Genomic DNA, 14,405 nt, shown 5'->3' with positions numbered 1-14,405 from the left:
TCGTTTTCTTTGTAATCTACAGCACGATACAGTCTGAAATCTAACGACTTGTTAAAAGAAGTAAAAGATTTCATATCAATCACAACTTGAAACAAAAGAAGTAAAAGATTTAGTTGTTACGGCTACGTGAAAATTTCTGTAAAATAACCTAACCGACAAGGTCCGGCTCATACATACAACGACCTAGTAATAGTATATTACTTCCGAGGTTACAAGTTGTGTATTTGATAAGTGGGGTGTTACAGCCCGATCCCAAGTATTTTATCGCAGGACATGACTCAATACAAGTACGAGTTTGATATCAAGATACTTACAGAATATTATCCAATTAACGTCTATTTTACAGATTAAATGTTAGCATTCGAGACTCGTTTCTAAATTACTCTTTAATCTATCGGTCAAGTAATCGAAATTGTTATTTACCAACCTTACTCACATCAACTAGCTCACTCAGCGATTTAGCAATTCCCAAAGCATTTTATTGCAATGCAATTCACTCAAATTTCTTCTTCTTCTTCGACTATACAGTTAACGCCCATGTATAAGTGGACAGCAAATATGAGAGGTATTAATTCGAGCCTCAGTTCAAAGCTACTCTTTAGTTATCCGTTCAAACAATCGGCAGTGTCGATCGCTTACCACCTGATAGTGCAAAATAAAACAGTTCGATGCTTCATAGGAAATATTTGAGATTTACTTCGCGTAAATTGGTTCACTATTTATATAATTATACATTTTATACCCATCCGGGCATGTCTTGTAAAACTTAATAATTGGATTGATAATCCCCCGTAGGAAAATTTTGTTTTTTTTTCTTCTCATTTTGATTTGAATTATACCGCAATCGCAAAATCGACAATATAAATCCCTGCCATCGACCGTGTACGAATGTTGTTTGTGTTAAGCGAGCGAACTTTAAATTCGCCGGCGTTTCGTTGACATGGGTGGCGGAGTAGTCGATGGACTACTGTTCGACTCGATGGACGTCGAACCACGAGTTCTCTTTGGTGTTCGCTTCAGGCCGTCCGATGACGGTAGCAGTCTAGCTGTGACTCTTTTCTCCAATTCTTTGGAACTAGCCGGAGTGTTGTTGGTTTTGTTACCGGTTTGTGGCGTCGATTTGGACGAACTGGAAGTTGATGGCTTGGATGAAGAATTTGATTTCGATGCTGCAGCTGATGCAGTTTTCGACGATGCAGCTGTTGGCGTTTGTTTTGAACTGCTTTGTGGCTGCGGTGTCGACGTTCTTGCTAGAAATGGCAAAATGAAAATGACATTAAAATTGGTACCGGGGTTTCATCAAGCGTATACAATGTCAATCACATACATCGAGTTGTTTCCGTTTTGGGTTCCGAATGTTTTTTCTCTTCCACCTCCATCAGTTTCTTTGTCATCAGTAATCCGAAATCGGCTTCCGGTAGCGAAAAGTCCCGCTGCTCTTGTGGGAATGGCAACGAGACCACTTTATCGAGAGCTTCCAAATTGTACAGTTTCTTTAGGTGTGCCCATACGGTGTCCGGCGATATGTCACGGTTTAGTGCCGTTGACAATCGTTCACAGATGCAAACCATGTAGAAATGTTTGTTGATGCCGATCGGTTTCAAACCACCGAGCGCTAGAAATAATTGCACTTGTTCTTCAGCGCTCCACTCCATTTCTTCGGCTTCGGATTTTTCTTTTACCGCCATGGACTCTTGACGGATTTGTGGCAAATTCGTTTTGAGATCTAATCTTGTTGTGATCGAAACGGGTGGTTGTAATTCCAGTTTTTAATTACTCTAAAAGTGCACAAAATGCAGTACTCACCCAGAGTTTTCCAATGAAATAATTCGAAACGGAGAAGAAGAAAAAAAATAATGGGCAGAACTGAAAAATTCGCTTATTTCTCTCTGTGTTTTGGATAGTTTTTTTTTTGATGAATTTGACAACTTGACATAATCCGAACAGATGTGAAGATAGTCGCGTTTCAGAGTGTGCACGATGCAATGAACGAATGAATCTGACTGAAATGCGTGGTCAATTTGAATTGTATCGACTTTTAAGATCAATGCGGAGGACCAAAGAACTTCAAGCATGAGTGGTACTTACTCTAAATAGGGGACTGAAACTTGACAGTGTTTCACACAACTGTAAATGGTATTCTCATACAAAATAGTACTCTATTTGACAACTGTCGACTGTGATCATTTTTGCATAAAGTGCGTTGGAAGGACATATCTACAATTTATTAAAATTCACACCAAAAATGTTCAATGCACTTTGACATTAAAATATCGTAAATTAACCATACGCAGCGCTGCGTTTGATTTGGATTGAATCTTTGAATTTTCAACGGACCTGCGGCTTAGACGAACTGTATCTAGATAGAGTCTAGATTCTAGACTGGAAATTACGAAAATTGCGTAAAAATTGTGTCCCCGACATGAAAAACGAAAGATTTGGTAGTGTGAGAATAGGTTCCAAGGTCTGTTCCAAGGTCATTTCGAAATGTCAAATTTCATCCACAGAAGGCAACTAAACCTTAACTTTCAGGAACTCGTTCAGGAACTAAAAATTCGTTACCCAAACAGAGAGATGCTAAGATAACGGCTGGGACGCCGTTTCGACGGATAGAGGGAATTTGTCAGCCTTTTTCATATAACGAATGAAATGTCAAAAATGGCTGACTTTTTCCAAAATTGGTCGGTTGTTTACAAAATAATTAATTTTTGACTAAAATGATTCGAGAAGCAGAATATGGAAATACGTTTGCATCGGTGTCAAAATTAACGTATAGGGTTTTATTTGCAAGGTACTTTCGTATTATCTGAGATATACGCGTTCAAAAATTGGTCTCCAAAATTGCTTTTTTCAATTCGGAAATTGTGTACGAATACTGAATCTGATTTATAAATAAATGGACTTACGTTCATTCTGATCCCACAAGGATCATGTTAGCAATTTATTTCATTAAAATTGGTGATGCTGGAAGTATTAAAAAAAATCTGTGGTTATGTCTTTTTCAATTTGACAGCTGGTCGCATACGGTTCAAATTTTTTCAGAAATGATGGACAAATTCCCTCTATCCGTCGAAACGGCGTCCCAGCCGTCATATTAGCATCTCTCTGTACCCAAAGTGACGATTTTGATATGTTTTATATGAAAGAAGTGTGAAAATTCTCACCAGTGGGCTCCCTGATTTTGACATATTTTATATGAACGAAGTGTCAAAATTCTCACCAGTAAAACTTAACTAAGAGTTCCTGAACGACATCAGTTGACAGTTAATTTTAACGAAAAATTTACATAGAAATTTGTTGACGTTTAGGTTATGTTCAAGGTAAATATAGTGAGGAGGTAATGCCATATATAACCGGGTACTGATAAACAGGTTCTGAAAAAACAGGTTAAAACACTTTCGAGTTGATCACGAAAAAAAATTTCAAGTTGACTTTTCAAACAATATACTTGTCTAAATTGTCAAGATTTATGTTTCACCCGCCTTCGTAAGCAAAGTATATAAACACTGAAGGTAATACAAATCCACAGTTACACACGGATCCAAACTTTCAGGTGAACTTTAGCTTCGTAATGTTGCACACATAATGAATTCGTTTGCGTCAAGTTGCATCTAGTGGTGAATTTAGAACGATTTAGCGGCGTTATATTGCACACATATAACATTCGTTTGCGTCAAGTTGTATTTAGTGGTGAATTGGAAGGATTTTGCGCCGTCATGTTGCACATGACTAAGTTCGACAACATACGAAAATGAATTCACCTGAAAGTTTGGATCAGTAATTTCTCTGATCCGCTGAGGGTCTGCATTACCTTCAGTGTTTGTATACTTTGACCCAAAGTGAAGATTTTGACATATTTTATATGAAAGAAGTGTCAAAATTCTCACCAGTGAAACTTAACGAAGAGTTCCTGAACGAGATCCAGTTGACGAAAATTTTAACGAAAAATTTACTTAGAAATTTGTTGACGTTTAAGTTATGTTCATCTCGGATGAAATCGTTGGCGTTCGTGTTGTCAAAGTTCGGGTTTACAGTTATTTGGAACAAACCTATTGGAACTCGTTCAGGATCAACAGCCTCGATGAAGCTTCATCGAGGCTGTTTAGTTCAGGAACTAAAAATCCGTTACCCAAAGTGAAGATTTTGATATGTTTTATATGAAAGAAGTGTGAAAATTTCACCAGTGGGCAAAATTGGCGGGCAAAGAAAAGAGGAGAATTTAATTTGCTTCCAATACACATCTTTTGAATTTAAAAAAACATTTTAACATGTGAATTATTAGCGTGAGTTCAAATGATGTGGAAATTTTATTATAAGATGGAAACCATTATAAATTGCTCCAAGAACGATGATTGGCAGGACCGTAGCCAGACTTCAAAATCTGAGTGCGCTAGGGGGGGCGCAAGGTCCAAAAAAATTATTTTGTATGGGAAAAATTAAAAAAAAATTGAAAAAATGACTTTGCTAGGAGGGGCGCCGCCCCCCCTGCGCCCCATCTAGATACGGTCCTGATGATTGGTTGCAATGGATCGATATAGATATTTTCGAAAACACTCACTTTTGTCATACTTCATTAAAAACACTTGAATTGCAGACTCTTTATCTTATACTAACTCTCACTTTGAAAAACACCTTTGCTGCACCATTCTTTTAGAGGAAATTGGCTAAAAATTGTCCAGAATTTTAAAACCAAATCTACATTCCTTATAATCGGATTTTGAAGATGCTAAATTGCCAACTATCAAAAATGTCAACGCCCCTACATGTATTGATGCCACATTCTACGTAAAATCTTATACAAACTGATGTTGGTTACTAAATTCCGGTCTTGTGTAAGACCTTCTGCATGAAATGTTTTCAGATTTTAATTGTAGAATTCCGAAAGATTCATCCATTGCTTTAATCGGAACTACTCAGTTTACGATCTTGAGTAGATTTAGATTTGTAGTTCAGTAATAAATAGAGACGAGAAGTGGTAATCTTTCAGAAACGGCAAATGTATTGCAATGTTATCACTAAATGTCTTACTCCTTTTGATTAAAGCACGGCAGAGTAAAAGTAACTCTGCCGTGATTAAAGTAACACCTCGGTACTTCATAAGGACAGTAGATTGTTTGGAACTTTCAAAATACAAAGTCAAACAATCACGTAAGTTATTTTACTCACTACGCCCCCCGGAAAATAAGTTTTAACACTCATGTCAATATTGTCAATGAGTCATTTCCCGTGTGCTTAGTGAGTAATAGTTTATTTTTTATCGTAACATCGCTTTTCTAAGAGGACTACAGCTAATCGCCTAATTTTATCGACATTGTCGAGAACCACATCTCTGTCAAGACAACGAAAGTGTACAGTCTTGATCTCGACTAAACGTTTGCTTTTAACTGGTTTAACGTTAGCAACTTCAATTCGGATTCACTGGATACATGAATTCCATTTTCCCACTGCTTCATTCAGCCTTGATCAGTCTTCGAGTTAACTCACGCAAAATTTGTGTCCATCAATTCGTTAATTTTTTTTTGTCTTAATTGTTTGATTCAACGTCGCAATGGCTGTTAAAGTTGTTGTAAGTATTTTCATAAGAAATCTATAACCCGTTCATTGGACCCATAATTTTTTAGTTAAAAAAAAATCCGCGAGTAATCATAAGACCTTCCTTGCATTCTGAACGGAATCTAAACGATTCCGTTGTTGTCGTATGAAAGAATTCGTTTACTCTTTGCTTTGTGAGAACAATCGCAGAGACACCCGACGATAATTAAACGATGAAACAATTACATATTTTCTACACTTTCCCCAAAACAACCTATCGAAAATGTTATTTATTTTTTATATCCAGCCATTTCCCTTTTGAGTCGAATCACTAACATATCGACTGGATCTAACATTGAAACATTTTCTTTGTGGCCATTTCACAGATAATTTTCCTGGCACTCATCGTGTGCACAATGGCTATGGCATACGGCAAATATCACGGAGGCCATGGAAACCATCACGAAGGCTATGGTGGTCATCGCGGAGGTTATGAAGGTCATCGAGGCGGTTATGATGGTCATCGCGGAGGTTATGGTGGTCATCACGGCGGTTATGACGGTCATCGTGGCGGTTATGATGGTCATCGCGGAGGTTATGGTGGTCATCACGGCGGATATGGGGGTCGTGATGGATACTATTAGCGATGAGGATAAAGTTACCGGTTGACAAGGACGAAATTATATTTTTTTTAGAAATTTCGCCTTTATTTTTAAGTGCAGATTATTATCAGTGTCAAGTTAGTCAAGCGTGCAATAAATTATTTTCCTAAACAAATTCCTAGTTTGTCGTCAGAGGTGCTTATCATCACAAGCGAAAACTGAAAGGAACTGGAGAGTCTCATTATAATAAGCAACACATCGTCAAGATAAACAAAATCATGTTTACAGCGGAGGCGAGAAAATAGTGATTTTCTAACCTCAACTGAAACTTCTGGAGCCTTCGTTGTGAAAAACGTTGTGTTAATCTTGGGGAAAAATTATTGGTCAGAAATCTTACCAAGCAGCAAAGCAATGGTTGGAGAATTTTCGTGGGTTTCGAGACTTCGGCATTTTTCATTTATTTTGAAAAAAGTCCTCAATTTGCATCGGAGAACAGTACATTTTGCTGGGAGAACACTTGCAAGATTTCTGACCCAAGGGAAAAACTGCAATTGCATTTTCTAGCGTGTCTTGTTAACGTCGCCACGTTCTCACAACACGCTCGAACAGTACTATGTACTACATAGTATGTAGAGTACTACTCTTTGAGTTTCTGGCCATTTTTGGCAGTTTTTAAGTTGGTCGTGCCAGAATGTGTCATCTTTCGTTTTTGTCTTGGTGAACAAATAACTATTATCGCCTGAGCCATTCCAAACCTCATTCCAAACACTTTTTGTGCAGAGCTTAATTCCAGTGGGAAAATCACAAGTCTCAGTACAGTAAACAGATACTCGGCTGTGCTGTAATCCTTCATGCATATTACTCTTACTCTTACAGTTATAGAAACATTCTTGATCGTATGAACATTTTCACAAGAATATCGCGTGTTACCTCTGAGCAGGGCTGAATGTTGGATGAGTTTTAGTGAAACGTTGTGTCATCGCATCGTAAAAGTAATGGGAAAGAGATGGAAGACTATGTCCTTAGATTGGACTATACTGTTGATGAATGATGGTCAGCAGTGTGTGTCTGTGCTGATGCTGTCATCACAATGTTGAAATGCTTCAAGAAGGTATTATGAGAAGAAAGATAACTGCGTCTGAGTCAGATAACAACAACAGTTAAACGTTGCAAACCACACCGACACTTCTGATAATCGTTTGTTAGAGTCGAGCCTTTGGTTAAGCCTCTAAAGTTTTAATGATAACATATTATAGTCTTTGCTGAACTTTGCGTAGTTAGTAGTTACTAATACCAAATACCACACAGCCTTAGCATGTAGATTGAACCAGCAAAGCACACCGACACACATCTGAATTAAGTAATAGACACACACAACCGAACAATCTCTAGATATTTTTATGAATCGCATTAACACACATCATTCAAAAAACCGAAAACATTGATAAATTGAAATGCTCTCAGTGTCTCAGTTTATTGTTGCCATTCATTCGGTGTAGTCATATCATTCAGAGACTCAAGTTAGAATACTAAAAATAAAAGAAAATAAAATGTTTTTCACAATCGTTGCTGTGTTGCTGTTGATCGTTTATCTATTCCACCAATACAAGTACAAATTCTGGATAAATCGCGGTTTCGTGCAATTGGAACCGAAATTTTTAATTGGTGACCTTGGACCTATGATGACTGAGAAAAAGTCGATCGGTGAATTTTTTTACAACATTTACGTGAAGCATAAACATCACAAGGCATTGGGCTTATACATGGGATTTCAGCCGGCAGTCGTTGTTAACGATCCAATTCTTCTGCAGAATGTTTTGGTTCGAGATTTTAGCTCGTTCCATGATCGACCTGTACCGTTCGACTTGGAGCATGATACTCTTCAAAATCATTTGTTCCATGTTCCCGGACAAGAATGGCGAGATCTGAGGTACTAATTAATACTCGGGTAGGAGATTCGTTATAGTCTAGTTGTTGTGTGAAGTTCAAGTTCCTTCTGTGAACAAAAGTTTTTTTTTTTTCAAAAATTGTTTCAACAAAAATTGGGAGAGTTCAGATTGTCATAAGGATACAACTGACACAACTACTAGAATATTACGGAAAAATAAGGAAATTCAGTTAGGACGCCCATCCATCTCCCTACACAATCTGCTTTTCTGTTCATAGAGTGAAGTTGTCGCCCACCTTCACGAGCGGTAAACTGAAGGGCATGTTCTCCGTTATAAAAGATTGCGGAAATGTGCTACAAGAGTACTTGGTGAAGAATGTCGAGTCGGGCATGAACGTGTTCGAGTTTCGTGAATTGTTTGCCCGGCTCAATACGAGTATCATATCGTCCGTTGCATTCGGCATTGATAACGATTGCGTTAACGAACCGGATCACATATTTCGCCGAATGGGAGCCAAAAATTTTGAAATCACCAAATGGGTCATGGTGCGCAATCTGATCCTTTTCTTCTTCCCGCAAGCTATGAAGTGGTTTAGAATCAAGATAACGCATCCGGAAGTGGAACAATTCGTTTACTCGGTTGTGAAGCAGACGATTGAATATCGCGAGAAGAACAATGTCGAGCGGAATGACTTCATGCAGTTGCTAATCCAATTAAGAAACCAGGGATATGTTTCGGTTGATAAAGACGATAACAATGCTGATAAAAGCGGTCACGATGACAAGAAAAAATTGAGTTTTGATGACTTAGCTGCAAATGTTTTTGTATTTTTCCAGGCTGGTGAGATATGCATTTTAAATGGAATTTTGTTTCCGATAGATTTGAGCTTAAAATTGCTGGTTTTAGGCTTCGAAACATCGAGCTCAACTTTGTCTTATTGCCTATTTGAACTGGCACGACATCCAGAAATACAGAGAAAAGCACAACAAGAGATTGATAGAGTTCTCAAGGCATCTGGTCAAAATGAAATTTCTTACGAAGTCTTGAGCGAGTTAAAATATCTTCAGTATTGCATCGACGAAACTCTACGGTAATCGAGCGACCGAATTTCCATACACCACCACCGAGACTGACCTTTTCTTTTTATTCCTTTTACGCAGAAAATATCCCATTCTACCGCTGATGTTCCGACTCTGCACTGCCGATTACAAAATACCCGACACCGAACAGACAATCCCTAAAGGCACTGGTGTTATGATCCCAGTCCTTGGCTTTCAACGCGATCCCGAAATATACGAAAATCCATTGGAATTCAGACCAGAAAGATTTATCGATTCCCCAACCGGATCTACTGCTAAGGGCTGCTATTATCTTCCGGTGAGTGGAAATTTTATTTCGATAGCCGGCAATGTTATTAAATATCAATTTTTGCACTAGTTCGGAGACGGTCCCAGGAACTGTATCGGCATGAGGATGGGAAAATTGACATCGAAGCTGGGTCTAATGCTTGTGCTGTCCAAATTTAATGTTGAACTCGCTGACCCAGATATGGCCGATAAAGAACTGGAATTCCATCCAGTACAGTTTATACTCTGTCCGCTAAAGGAATTTAATTTGAGAATAACTCCGCGATCAGCTAGCAATTAACTCGGAAACAATATTTTATATTGATATCGAACGAATGGTAATGGTGACCAGACCCAGTCCCCAGCTCGCATGTAAATGGCTTTCTCTTCAGAAATCGGCTCAAAATTTGTAAAAGATTTGCACTTTGTGGGTTGCTTCAATGCTGAATAAACGAAAAACGAACAAATTTCAACGAACAAAGAATATTCCACAATTAATTTGAACAAATTTGCTTTTGGAACTTGAAATAAAATGAAAGTAAAGATCGAAATGTTTGGAGCCTAATCTTTGAAGTAAAACGTAAGCTTCTTCATCCATCGGTGACACTTGGGAATAATTTGTTCCTAATTATACTCCTATATTCTTGGTAGACGGTTCCAATCAACAGGTTTGGTAATTAAACTGATGACATGCTTACCGTATGTGGAAGGTTAATTGATCGATAAGTGAAGAATTTTGCAACTCGCGTTTATTGGTGACACGTTATTATTGAGAGTTGTTCGAAGGATCTACCTTATTTGGTTTGGGGTCTCAGTAAATTGGCTAAAACCTCTTTAATTGGCGGTTATATCGACTGATGCACTGTGTTGTCGTGCACGAAAAGAAAATTTCCCGATTTTTATATCTTTATTAGGGGACATTCAAAAAGGACGTCCGCGACTAGGGGGTAGGGGGGAGGTAGCTGAAACCCGGACAGATTCGGACAACGGGGGGGGGGGGGTATTTGCGAATTCGGACGTCCACTTTTTTCAATGTATAACAAAATGGTCAAAAGTAACGTAGTAATGCCATACAGTTAATCATATGACGATAACTTTTATAATTTTATTAACTTAGCCATAATTGTACACCCACCAGCGTTGCGAAAAGAATTTTCGTTGGAACTCTATTTGTTTGTCATTAATTTATGAACTCTATTCAATGTGGCAAAATCTCCTTCAAATTTCCTTCAAATTTCCTTCAAATTTTTATGCTTTACATCTGCAATACCACTTAAGTTGATGTAAATCTTGAGCTGATGAGAACATAGGCTATGTTAATTTGACGTACATGCACAATTTTAATAATATTGTTAATACCATTTTACAATATCTGTTTATGCACAGTAGTGCGATCAAAGTAGTGCGTAAATGGATTCTCATATATATATTTGCGCACAAGGACGTAAATTGACGTTTATAAAAAATGAAGATCCCACTCCTGTGCATAAAATCTTGTTGCAAACATGTTAGTAAATGGGGGTTTTGCGCACACGATGTGTTGCCAAACTCGCCTTCGGCTCGTATTGGCAATCTCACATCTATTGCGCAAAACATCCCATTTACTAACAAGTTAGCAAAATAGCTATTTTATAACAAGTGCCTAAATGGAGATTTCGCACAAAAGATGTGATAGGATGTGACCTCCAGATTAGGCACAAGTTAGGAACACGATTTGTCGTAACGAAGCAATTTCATCATTCTGTTTATAGCGGAAAAGTATTTAGTTAGTGCGTAAAGTCTGAGTTACGAAAACAATTTGTGAATCAATAAAAAAGGTGGAAAATTTCGTTTTTCGGACGTCCACCGGGGGGGGGGGGGGTGTATCGAAAAGTGGACACATTCGGACAGGGGGTAGGGGGGTGTCGAAAATATCGGAAAAACCGCGGACGTCCTTTTTGAATGTCCCCTTATTGTGGAAAATCATCTAGTGCAGACCTTTTACTTAATTAAACTAGAAACAAAAATTATTATTTTCAATTATCACAGTAAAGCCAACAATTTGTGCTTATAATTGACTTGTACTTATAACGAACGAAAAATATTTATACTTACACACACAATTCATTCAGGACATAGGTGTTCCTGCACTCCCCGAACGACTTCCAGCTATTTATGTCGTAATCCATGTCATCCGGTGATTGAGATATCCGTTTCTTCATCGGTTGTTATGGTAATATATCTTGGTACAACCACCTCTTCGACATCGTCGTAAACGATCACGTTTGTATAATTTGATATGGCACTATTATCAGCCATGTGAATTCGTTGGCCGAGTAGTAAGTCCAGCTGTCCCTTCAGTCTAAATACAGAACGATTCGGAAAATAGAGAATGATCTACGCTCCGAATTTTTTAAAATTTACTGCAATAATGGCTTCAGTGTACGATCTCTTCTGGTTTGAATAGCCCCCAATAATGGCTTAAGGTTATTGCCAATGTTATTCGTTTCCGATGCCATCAAACGGTTGGGCTGTACTCGTAACAATGCGTTCAGCCAAGGTGCTGCTATACCGACACTGAAATCAGATTATTCGCGGATAAGCGTAAGAAAGACTGTACAGTTCGTGAACAGTTCACTCACTTGCAGATTTTCCTTTCAATCAGCAATGTCAGCCATTCCACTAACTTGTGGACGCTTGTTTGGGGAAGATGTGCCACTGTTGAGCTTATTAGATTTTTGTCATGAGCGTGGAGAAGAAGTGCTCGAATTGAACTGAAAATAAAATCGAATCAACTGGCCTGACAAGCAGCTTTTAACTATTCTTGGAGTTGAAGTACAAAAGGTAAGTAATCAAATAGGAAACTCGAAAACTCTGCGTGTAAAACGCGAGAGGTAAATCATCCTGTAATTTCAATTTTCTTTGATTTAATTTCTTGATTGAATGAAAATTTGAGAAAAATCTGGCACATGGTGCGGGTGACCAAGCGGGTGACTGGAACTTAATTAATGTTGTGGACATTCTTAATGAGTTTGTAGCGCTGAACAAATTCAATAAAGGTTCATTTTTTTAGTTACAACTGCAGCTCCATTTGGAGCAGCGGAATCCACGGCACCTACGGCTACAGAGAGAGTGAGTGAGTAGAGAACTGATCTGGCTTGTAATCGGTAGTGGTTAGCAATGGTACAAAAATGGCTTCCGTAGATGCAAGGGAAGCTGGTGGAGACTTGTTGAAATTCAGAAATTACAATTTTCGGGAGGACGTCGGAAATCATGCGGAACAAATTTTCTAATTGGTCTTACAGATTGAGGACCATGTCTGCTTCGTTTGACAAAATTTGAATTTTTGAGAACGATTTGTGCGAGAGTACAACACTGTCCCTTTTTTTGTCAAAATTAAACTCACCTTGCATCAAAGCAAATTAATGCTGAGACCGTCAATTGAACCAGATCGTTTCGAGTATCACAAATACGTGCTAATGTCGAGTCACGATTCGGATGGGGCATTGGATCATGAAACACTCTCCCATTAGCTTTTGTGGTCTGCAAAATTTTTACTTTTATTAAGACGGATTTTTTCATGGGGTAATTGAGCACTAACAATTTCCTCGAAACGAAGTGACGCACAACTACCGTAACCAATTTGGACTTTTCTTGAACTTTTCAAAGAAGCTACCACAATCGGAACAAATTGATGATCGCTGGTGGATTTCACTGTTACATTTGGAATGCACTTCTGATCGTTTCTTGTGATATTCCTGGAACAAATCAATGTCAATTGCAATTGAAGACAAAAAATCATTTAACTGGGTGCAACCGTGTCACCCCTTCCGACTGATGTTTTAATTTTGAGCTAAACACACCTAATGTCGCCAATGATAAATAGGTCGGTAGTGAAAGCAGACATGTTGGATGCTGCTATCATTAATTTATTGGATTGCATTGAGCAACAAATAAAATTGCCCGCATGAAATGTGATCAGCTTTTCAGGTTTGTCGATCTTCCACAAACATATTTCCTGTTTCAGTTTTGATGCGGTCAAAACATACGTCCCATTTTGATCAGCTTCTTTCAATAGTTTAATGGAACTGATATCTGCAGAATTTTCCTGATTAACAATGGGCTTCCAATCTGGATTGACGTCTTTCGTTGGTAATAACAACCACAAATGTAGATCTTTGCAAGCTACCACTAAGCGGTTGGATGATAAAGGCGTAATAGCCGTTGGTATCGACGGCGCTATGATCTTCCAAGGTTCAAAGTGAGAGTCTTCCCATGACCATACGAGGATTGTATGGTCCTTACCGATTGTAAACAGTTTAGAACTATCCCAGCAAATAGCTGTAACCGCATCCATATGACTATAATAGGCAAGTCCATATGTAATCTGTGAAATTCAGAAGTTTTGCTTAGCACATTACACTAGAATGTAAGTCATCTACAGCTTACACTGCTAGTTGCATAGGAATACAAATCAACGCTTCCGTTAGTTTTTCCCAAAGCTACAAAGTCATTCCAGTTGATAACATTCTCCCGATTAATATTGTTTGCCGCACCCTATCAGGACAGGTGATTTCAAGCTCAATATCTAAGAAGGATATGGCAACCGCAACGCGATCCGAAATTGTGTGATCACTTACGTTTTCAACGAAAATCGACGTCCCCGACAACCAAGTGAGACACGTATATTGACATTGTAAATGACGATTGGGCCGTACAAGAAATTTGTTTTCAACGTTCCAAATTTTAAGCCCACCTAGGGGATCTAGTAAGCCCAACAGTTTGCCGTCAGGTGAGAAATCTGAAACATAACCTTCGCCGTCTTCAAGCGGGATTTTTTTTTAATAAGATCTTTTTAAAGAGTACAACAAGTAATTACCCATTGATTGATAGTTATTCGTTGAAAAAAGTATTGGTTGGCTGAATGTCCAAAATGTAAGGACGATAACACGGAAGAACTCAACTCCTCAATAAACCGATGATTATCAAAAATATGGTTTAAGAGTGAAAATGATGTGACAGTATGACCGTTGTAGAAAAAAAGTTTTTCAGCGCAA

At 38.3% G+C, this 14,405-nt stretch overlaps 4 protein-coding genes across 8 annotated transcripts; 2 read left to right on the top strand and 2 right to left on the bottom strand.

Moving 5' to 3' along the window:
* Positions 1–669: 669 nt before the first annotated feature.
* Positions 670–1,956, bottom strand: LOC119084061 (MRG/MORF4L-binding protein). Of its 2 annotated transcripts, none has more exons than XM_037193898.1 (3): positions 1,807–1,956; positions 1,328–1,726; positions 670–1,250 (listed from the first exon to the last, which is right to left on the bottom strand). In XM_037193898.1, the coding sequence occupies exons 2-3, from the start codon at positions 1,686–1,688 to the stop codon at positions 916–918; spliced, it is 696 nt and encodes a 231-aa protein (XP_037049793.1). In that variant the 5' UTR covers positions 1,689–1,726; positions 1,807–1,956; the 3' UTR covers positions 670–915. The 2 variants fall into 2 exon arrangements, with proteins under 2 accessions (XP_037049793.1, XP_037049794.1); XM_037193899.1 differs by having other exon boundaries at positions 1,328–1,731; positions 1,807–1,946.
* Positions 1,957–5,407: 3,451 nt separating this feature from the next.
* On the top strand, positions 5,408–6,309 carry LOC119084068 (TATA-binding protein-associated factor 2N-like). Of its 2 annotated transcripts, XM_037193909.1 has the most exons (3): positions 5,408–5,566; positions 5,919–6,084; positions 6,127–6,309. In XM_037193909.1, exons 1-3 carry the CDS (start codon positions 5,549–5,551, stop codon positions 6,174–6,176), a joined length of 234 nt encoding a protein of 77 aa, XP_037049804.1. In that variant the 5' UTR covers positions 5,408–5,548; the 3' UTR covers positions 6,177–6,309. The 2 variants fall into 2 exon arrangements, with proteins under 2 accessions (XP_037049804.1, XP_037049803.1); XM_037193908.1 differs by having other exon boundaries at positions 5,919–6,309.
* Positions 6,310–7,593: 1,284 nt separating this feature from the next.
* Positions 7,594–9,822, top strand: LOC119084030 (cytochrome P450 6d3-like). The gene is made up of 5 exons (XM_037193855.1): positions 7,594–8,064; positions 8,301–8,863; positions 8,930–9,113; positions 9,184–9,400; positions 9,461–9,822. Exons 1-5 carry the CDS (start codon positions 7,685–7,687, stop codon positions 9,668–9,670), a joined length of 1,554 nt encoding a protein of 517 aa, XP_037049750.1. The 5' UTR covers positions 7,594–7,684; the 3' UTR covers positions 9,671–9,822.
* A 1,571-nt stretch (positions 9,823–11,393) lies between these two features.
* LOC119084029 lies at positions 11,394–14,405 on the bottom strand. Of its 3 annotated transcripts, none has more exons than XM_037193851.1 (9): positions 14,228–14,405; positions 13,989–14,170; positions 13,798–13,905; positions 13,212–13,735; positions 12,950–13,106; positions 12,755–12,891; positions 11,991–12,122; positions 11,773–11,925; positions 11,394–11,710 (listed from the first exon to the last, which is right to left on the bottom strand). In XM_037193851.1, the coding sequence occupies exons 1-9, from the start codon at positions 14,229–14,231 to the stop codon at positions 11,539–11,541; spliced, it is 1,569 nt and encodes a 522-aa protein (XP_037049746.1). In that variant the 5' UTR covers positions 14,232–14,405; the 3' UTR covers positions 11,394–11,538. The 3 variants fall into 3 exon arrangements, with proteins under 3 accessions (XP_037049746.1, XP_037049749.1, XP_037049747.1); XM_037193854.1 differs by having other exon boundaries at positions 13,989–14,149; XM_037193852.1 differs by having other exon boundaries at positions 13,989–14,161; positions 14,228–14,404.

This window comes from Bradysia coprophila, unplaced genomic scaffold (assembly GCF_014529535.1).
Source record: "Bradysia coprophila strain Holo2 unplaced genomic scaffold, BU_Bcop_v1 contig_732, whole genome shotgun sequence".
Classification (NCBI taxonomy): Eukaryota; Metazoa; Arthropoda; class Insecta; order Diptera; family Sciaridae; genus Bradysia; species Bradysia coprophila.
This window is presented reverse-complemented; position numbering and strand designations above follow the sequence as displayed.

What these genes read in the sequence shown, in the direction of transcription:
- LOC119084061 (XM_037193898.1), bottom strand. Translation starts at nt 1,688, where the DNA reads ATGGCGGTAAAAGAAAAATCCGAAGCCGAAGAAATGGAGTGGAGCGCT. An exon ending in CAAAACGGAAACAACTCGAT is followed by an intron (nt 1,251 to 1,327) that starts GTATGTGATTGA and finishes TGCCATTTCTAG; the next exon opens with CAAGAACGTCGACACCGCAG.
- LOC119084030 (XM_037193855.1), top strand. Translation starts at nt 7,685, where the DNA reads ATGTTTTTCACAATCGTTGCTGTGTTGCTGTTGATCGTTTATCTATTC. An exon ending in TTTTGTATTTTTCCAGGCTG is followed by an intron (nt 8,864 to 8,929) that starts GTGAGATATGCA and finishes TGCTGGTTTTAG; the next exon opens with GCTTCGAAACATCGAGCTCA. An exon ending in AGGGCTGCTATTATCTTCCG is followed by an intron (nt 9,401 to 9,460) that starts GTGAGTGGAAAT and finishes TTTTTGCACTAG; the next exon opens with TTCGGAGACGGTCCCAGGAA.
- LOC119084029 (XM_037193851.1), bottom strand. An exon ending in CGTCGATTTTCGTTGAAAAC is followed by an intron (nt 13,906 to 13,988) that starts GTAAGTGATCAC and finishes CTGTCCTGATAG; the next exon opens with GGTGCGGCAAACAATATTAA. An exon ending in ATTGAAAGGAAAATCTGCAA is followed by an intron (nt 11,926 to 11,990) that starts GTGAGTGAACTG and finishes ATCTGATTTCAG; the next exon opens with TGTCGGTATAGCAGCACCTT.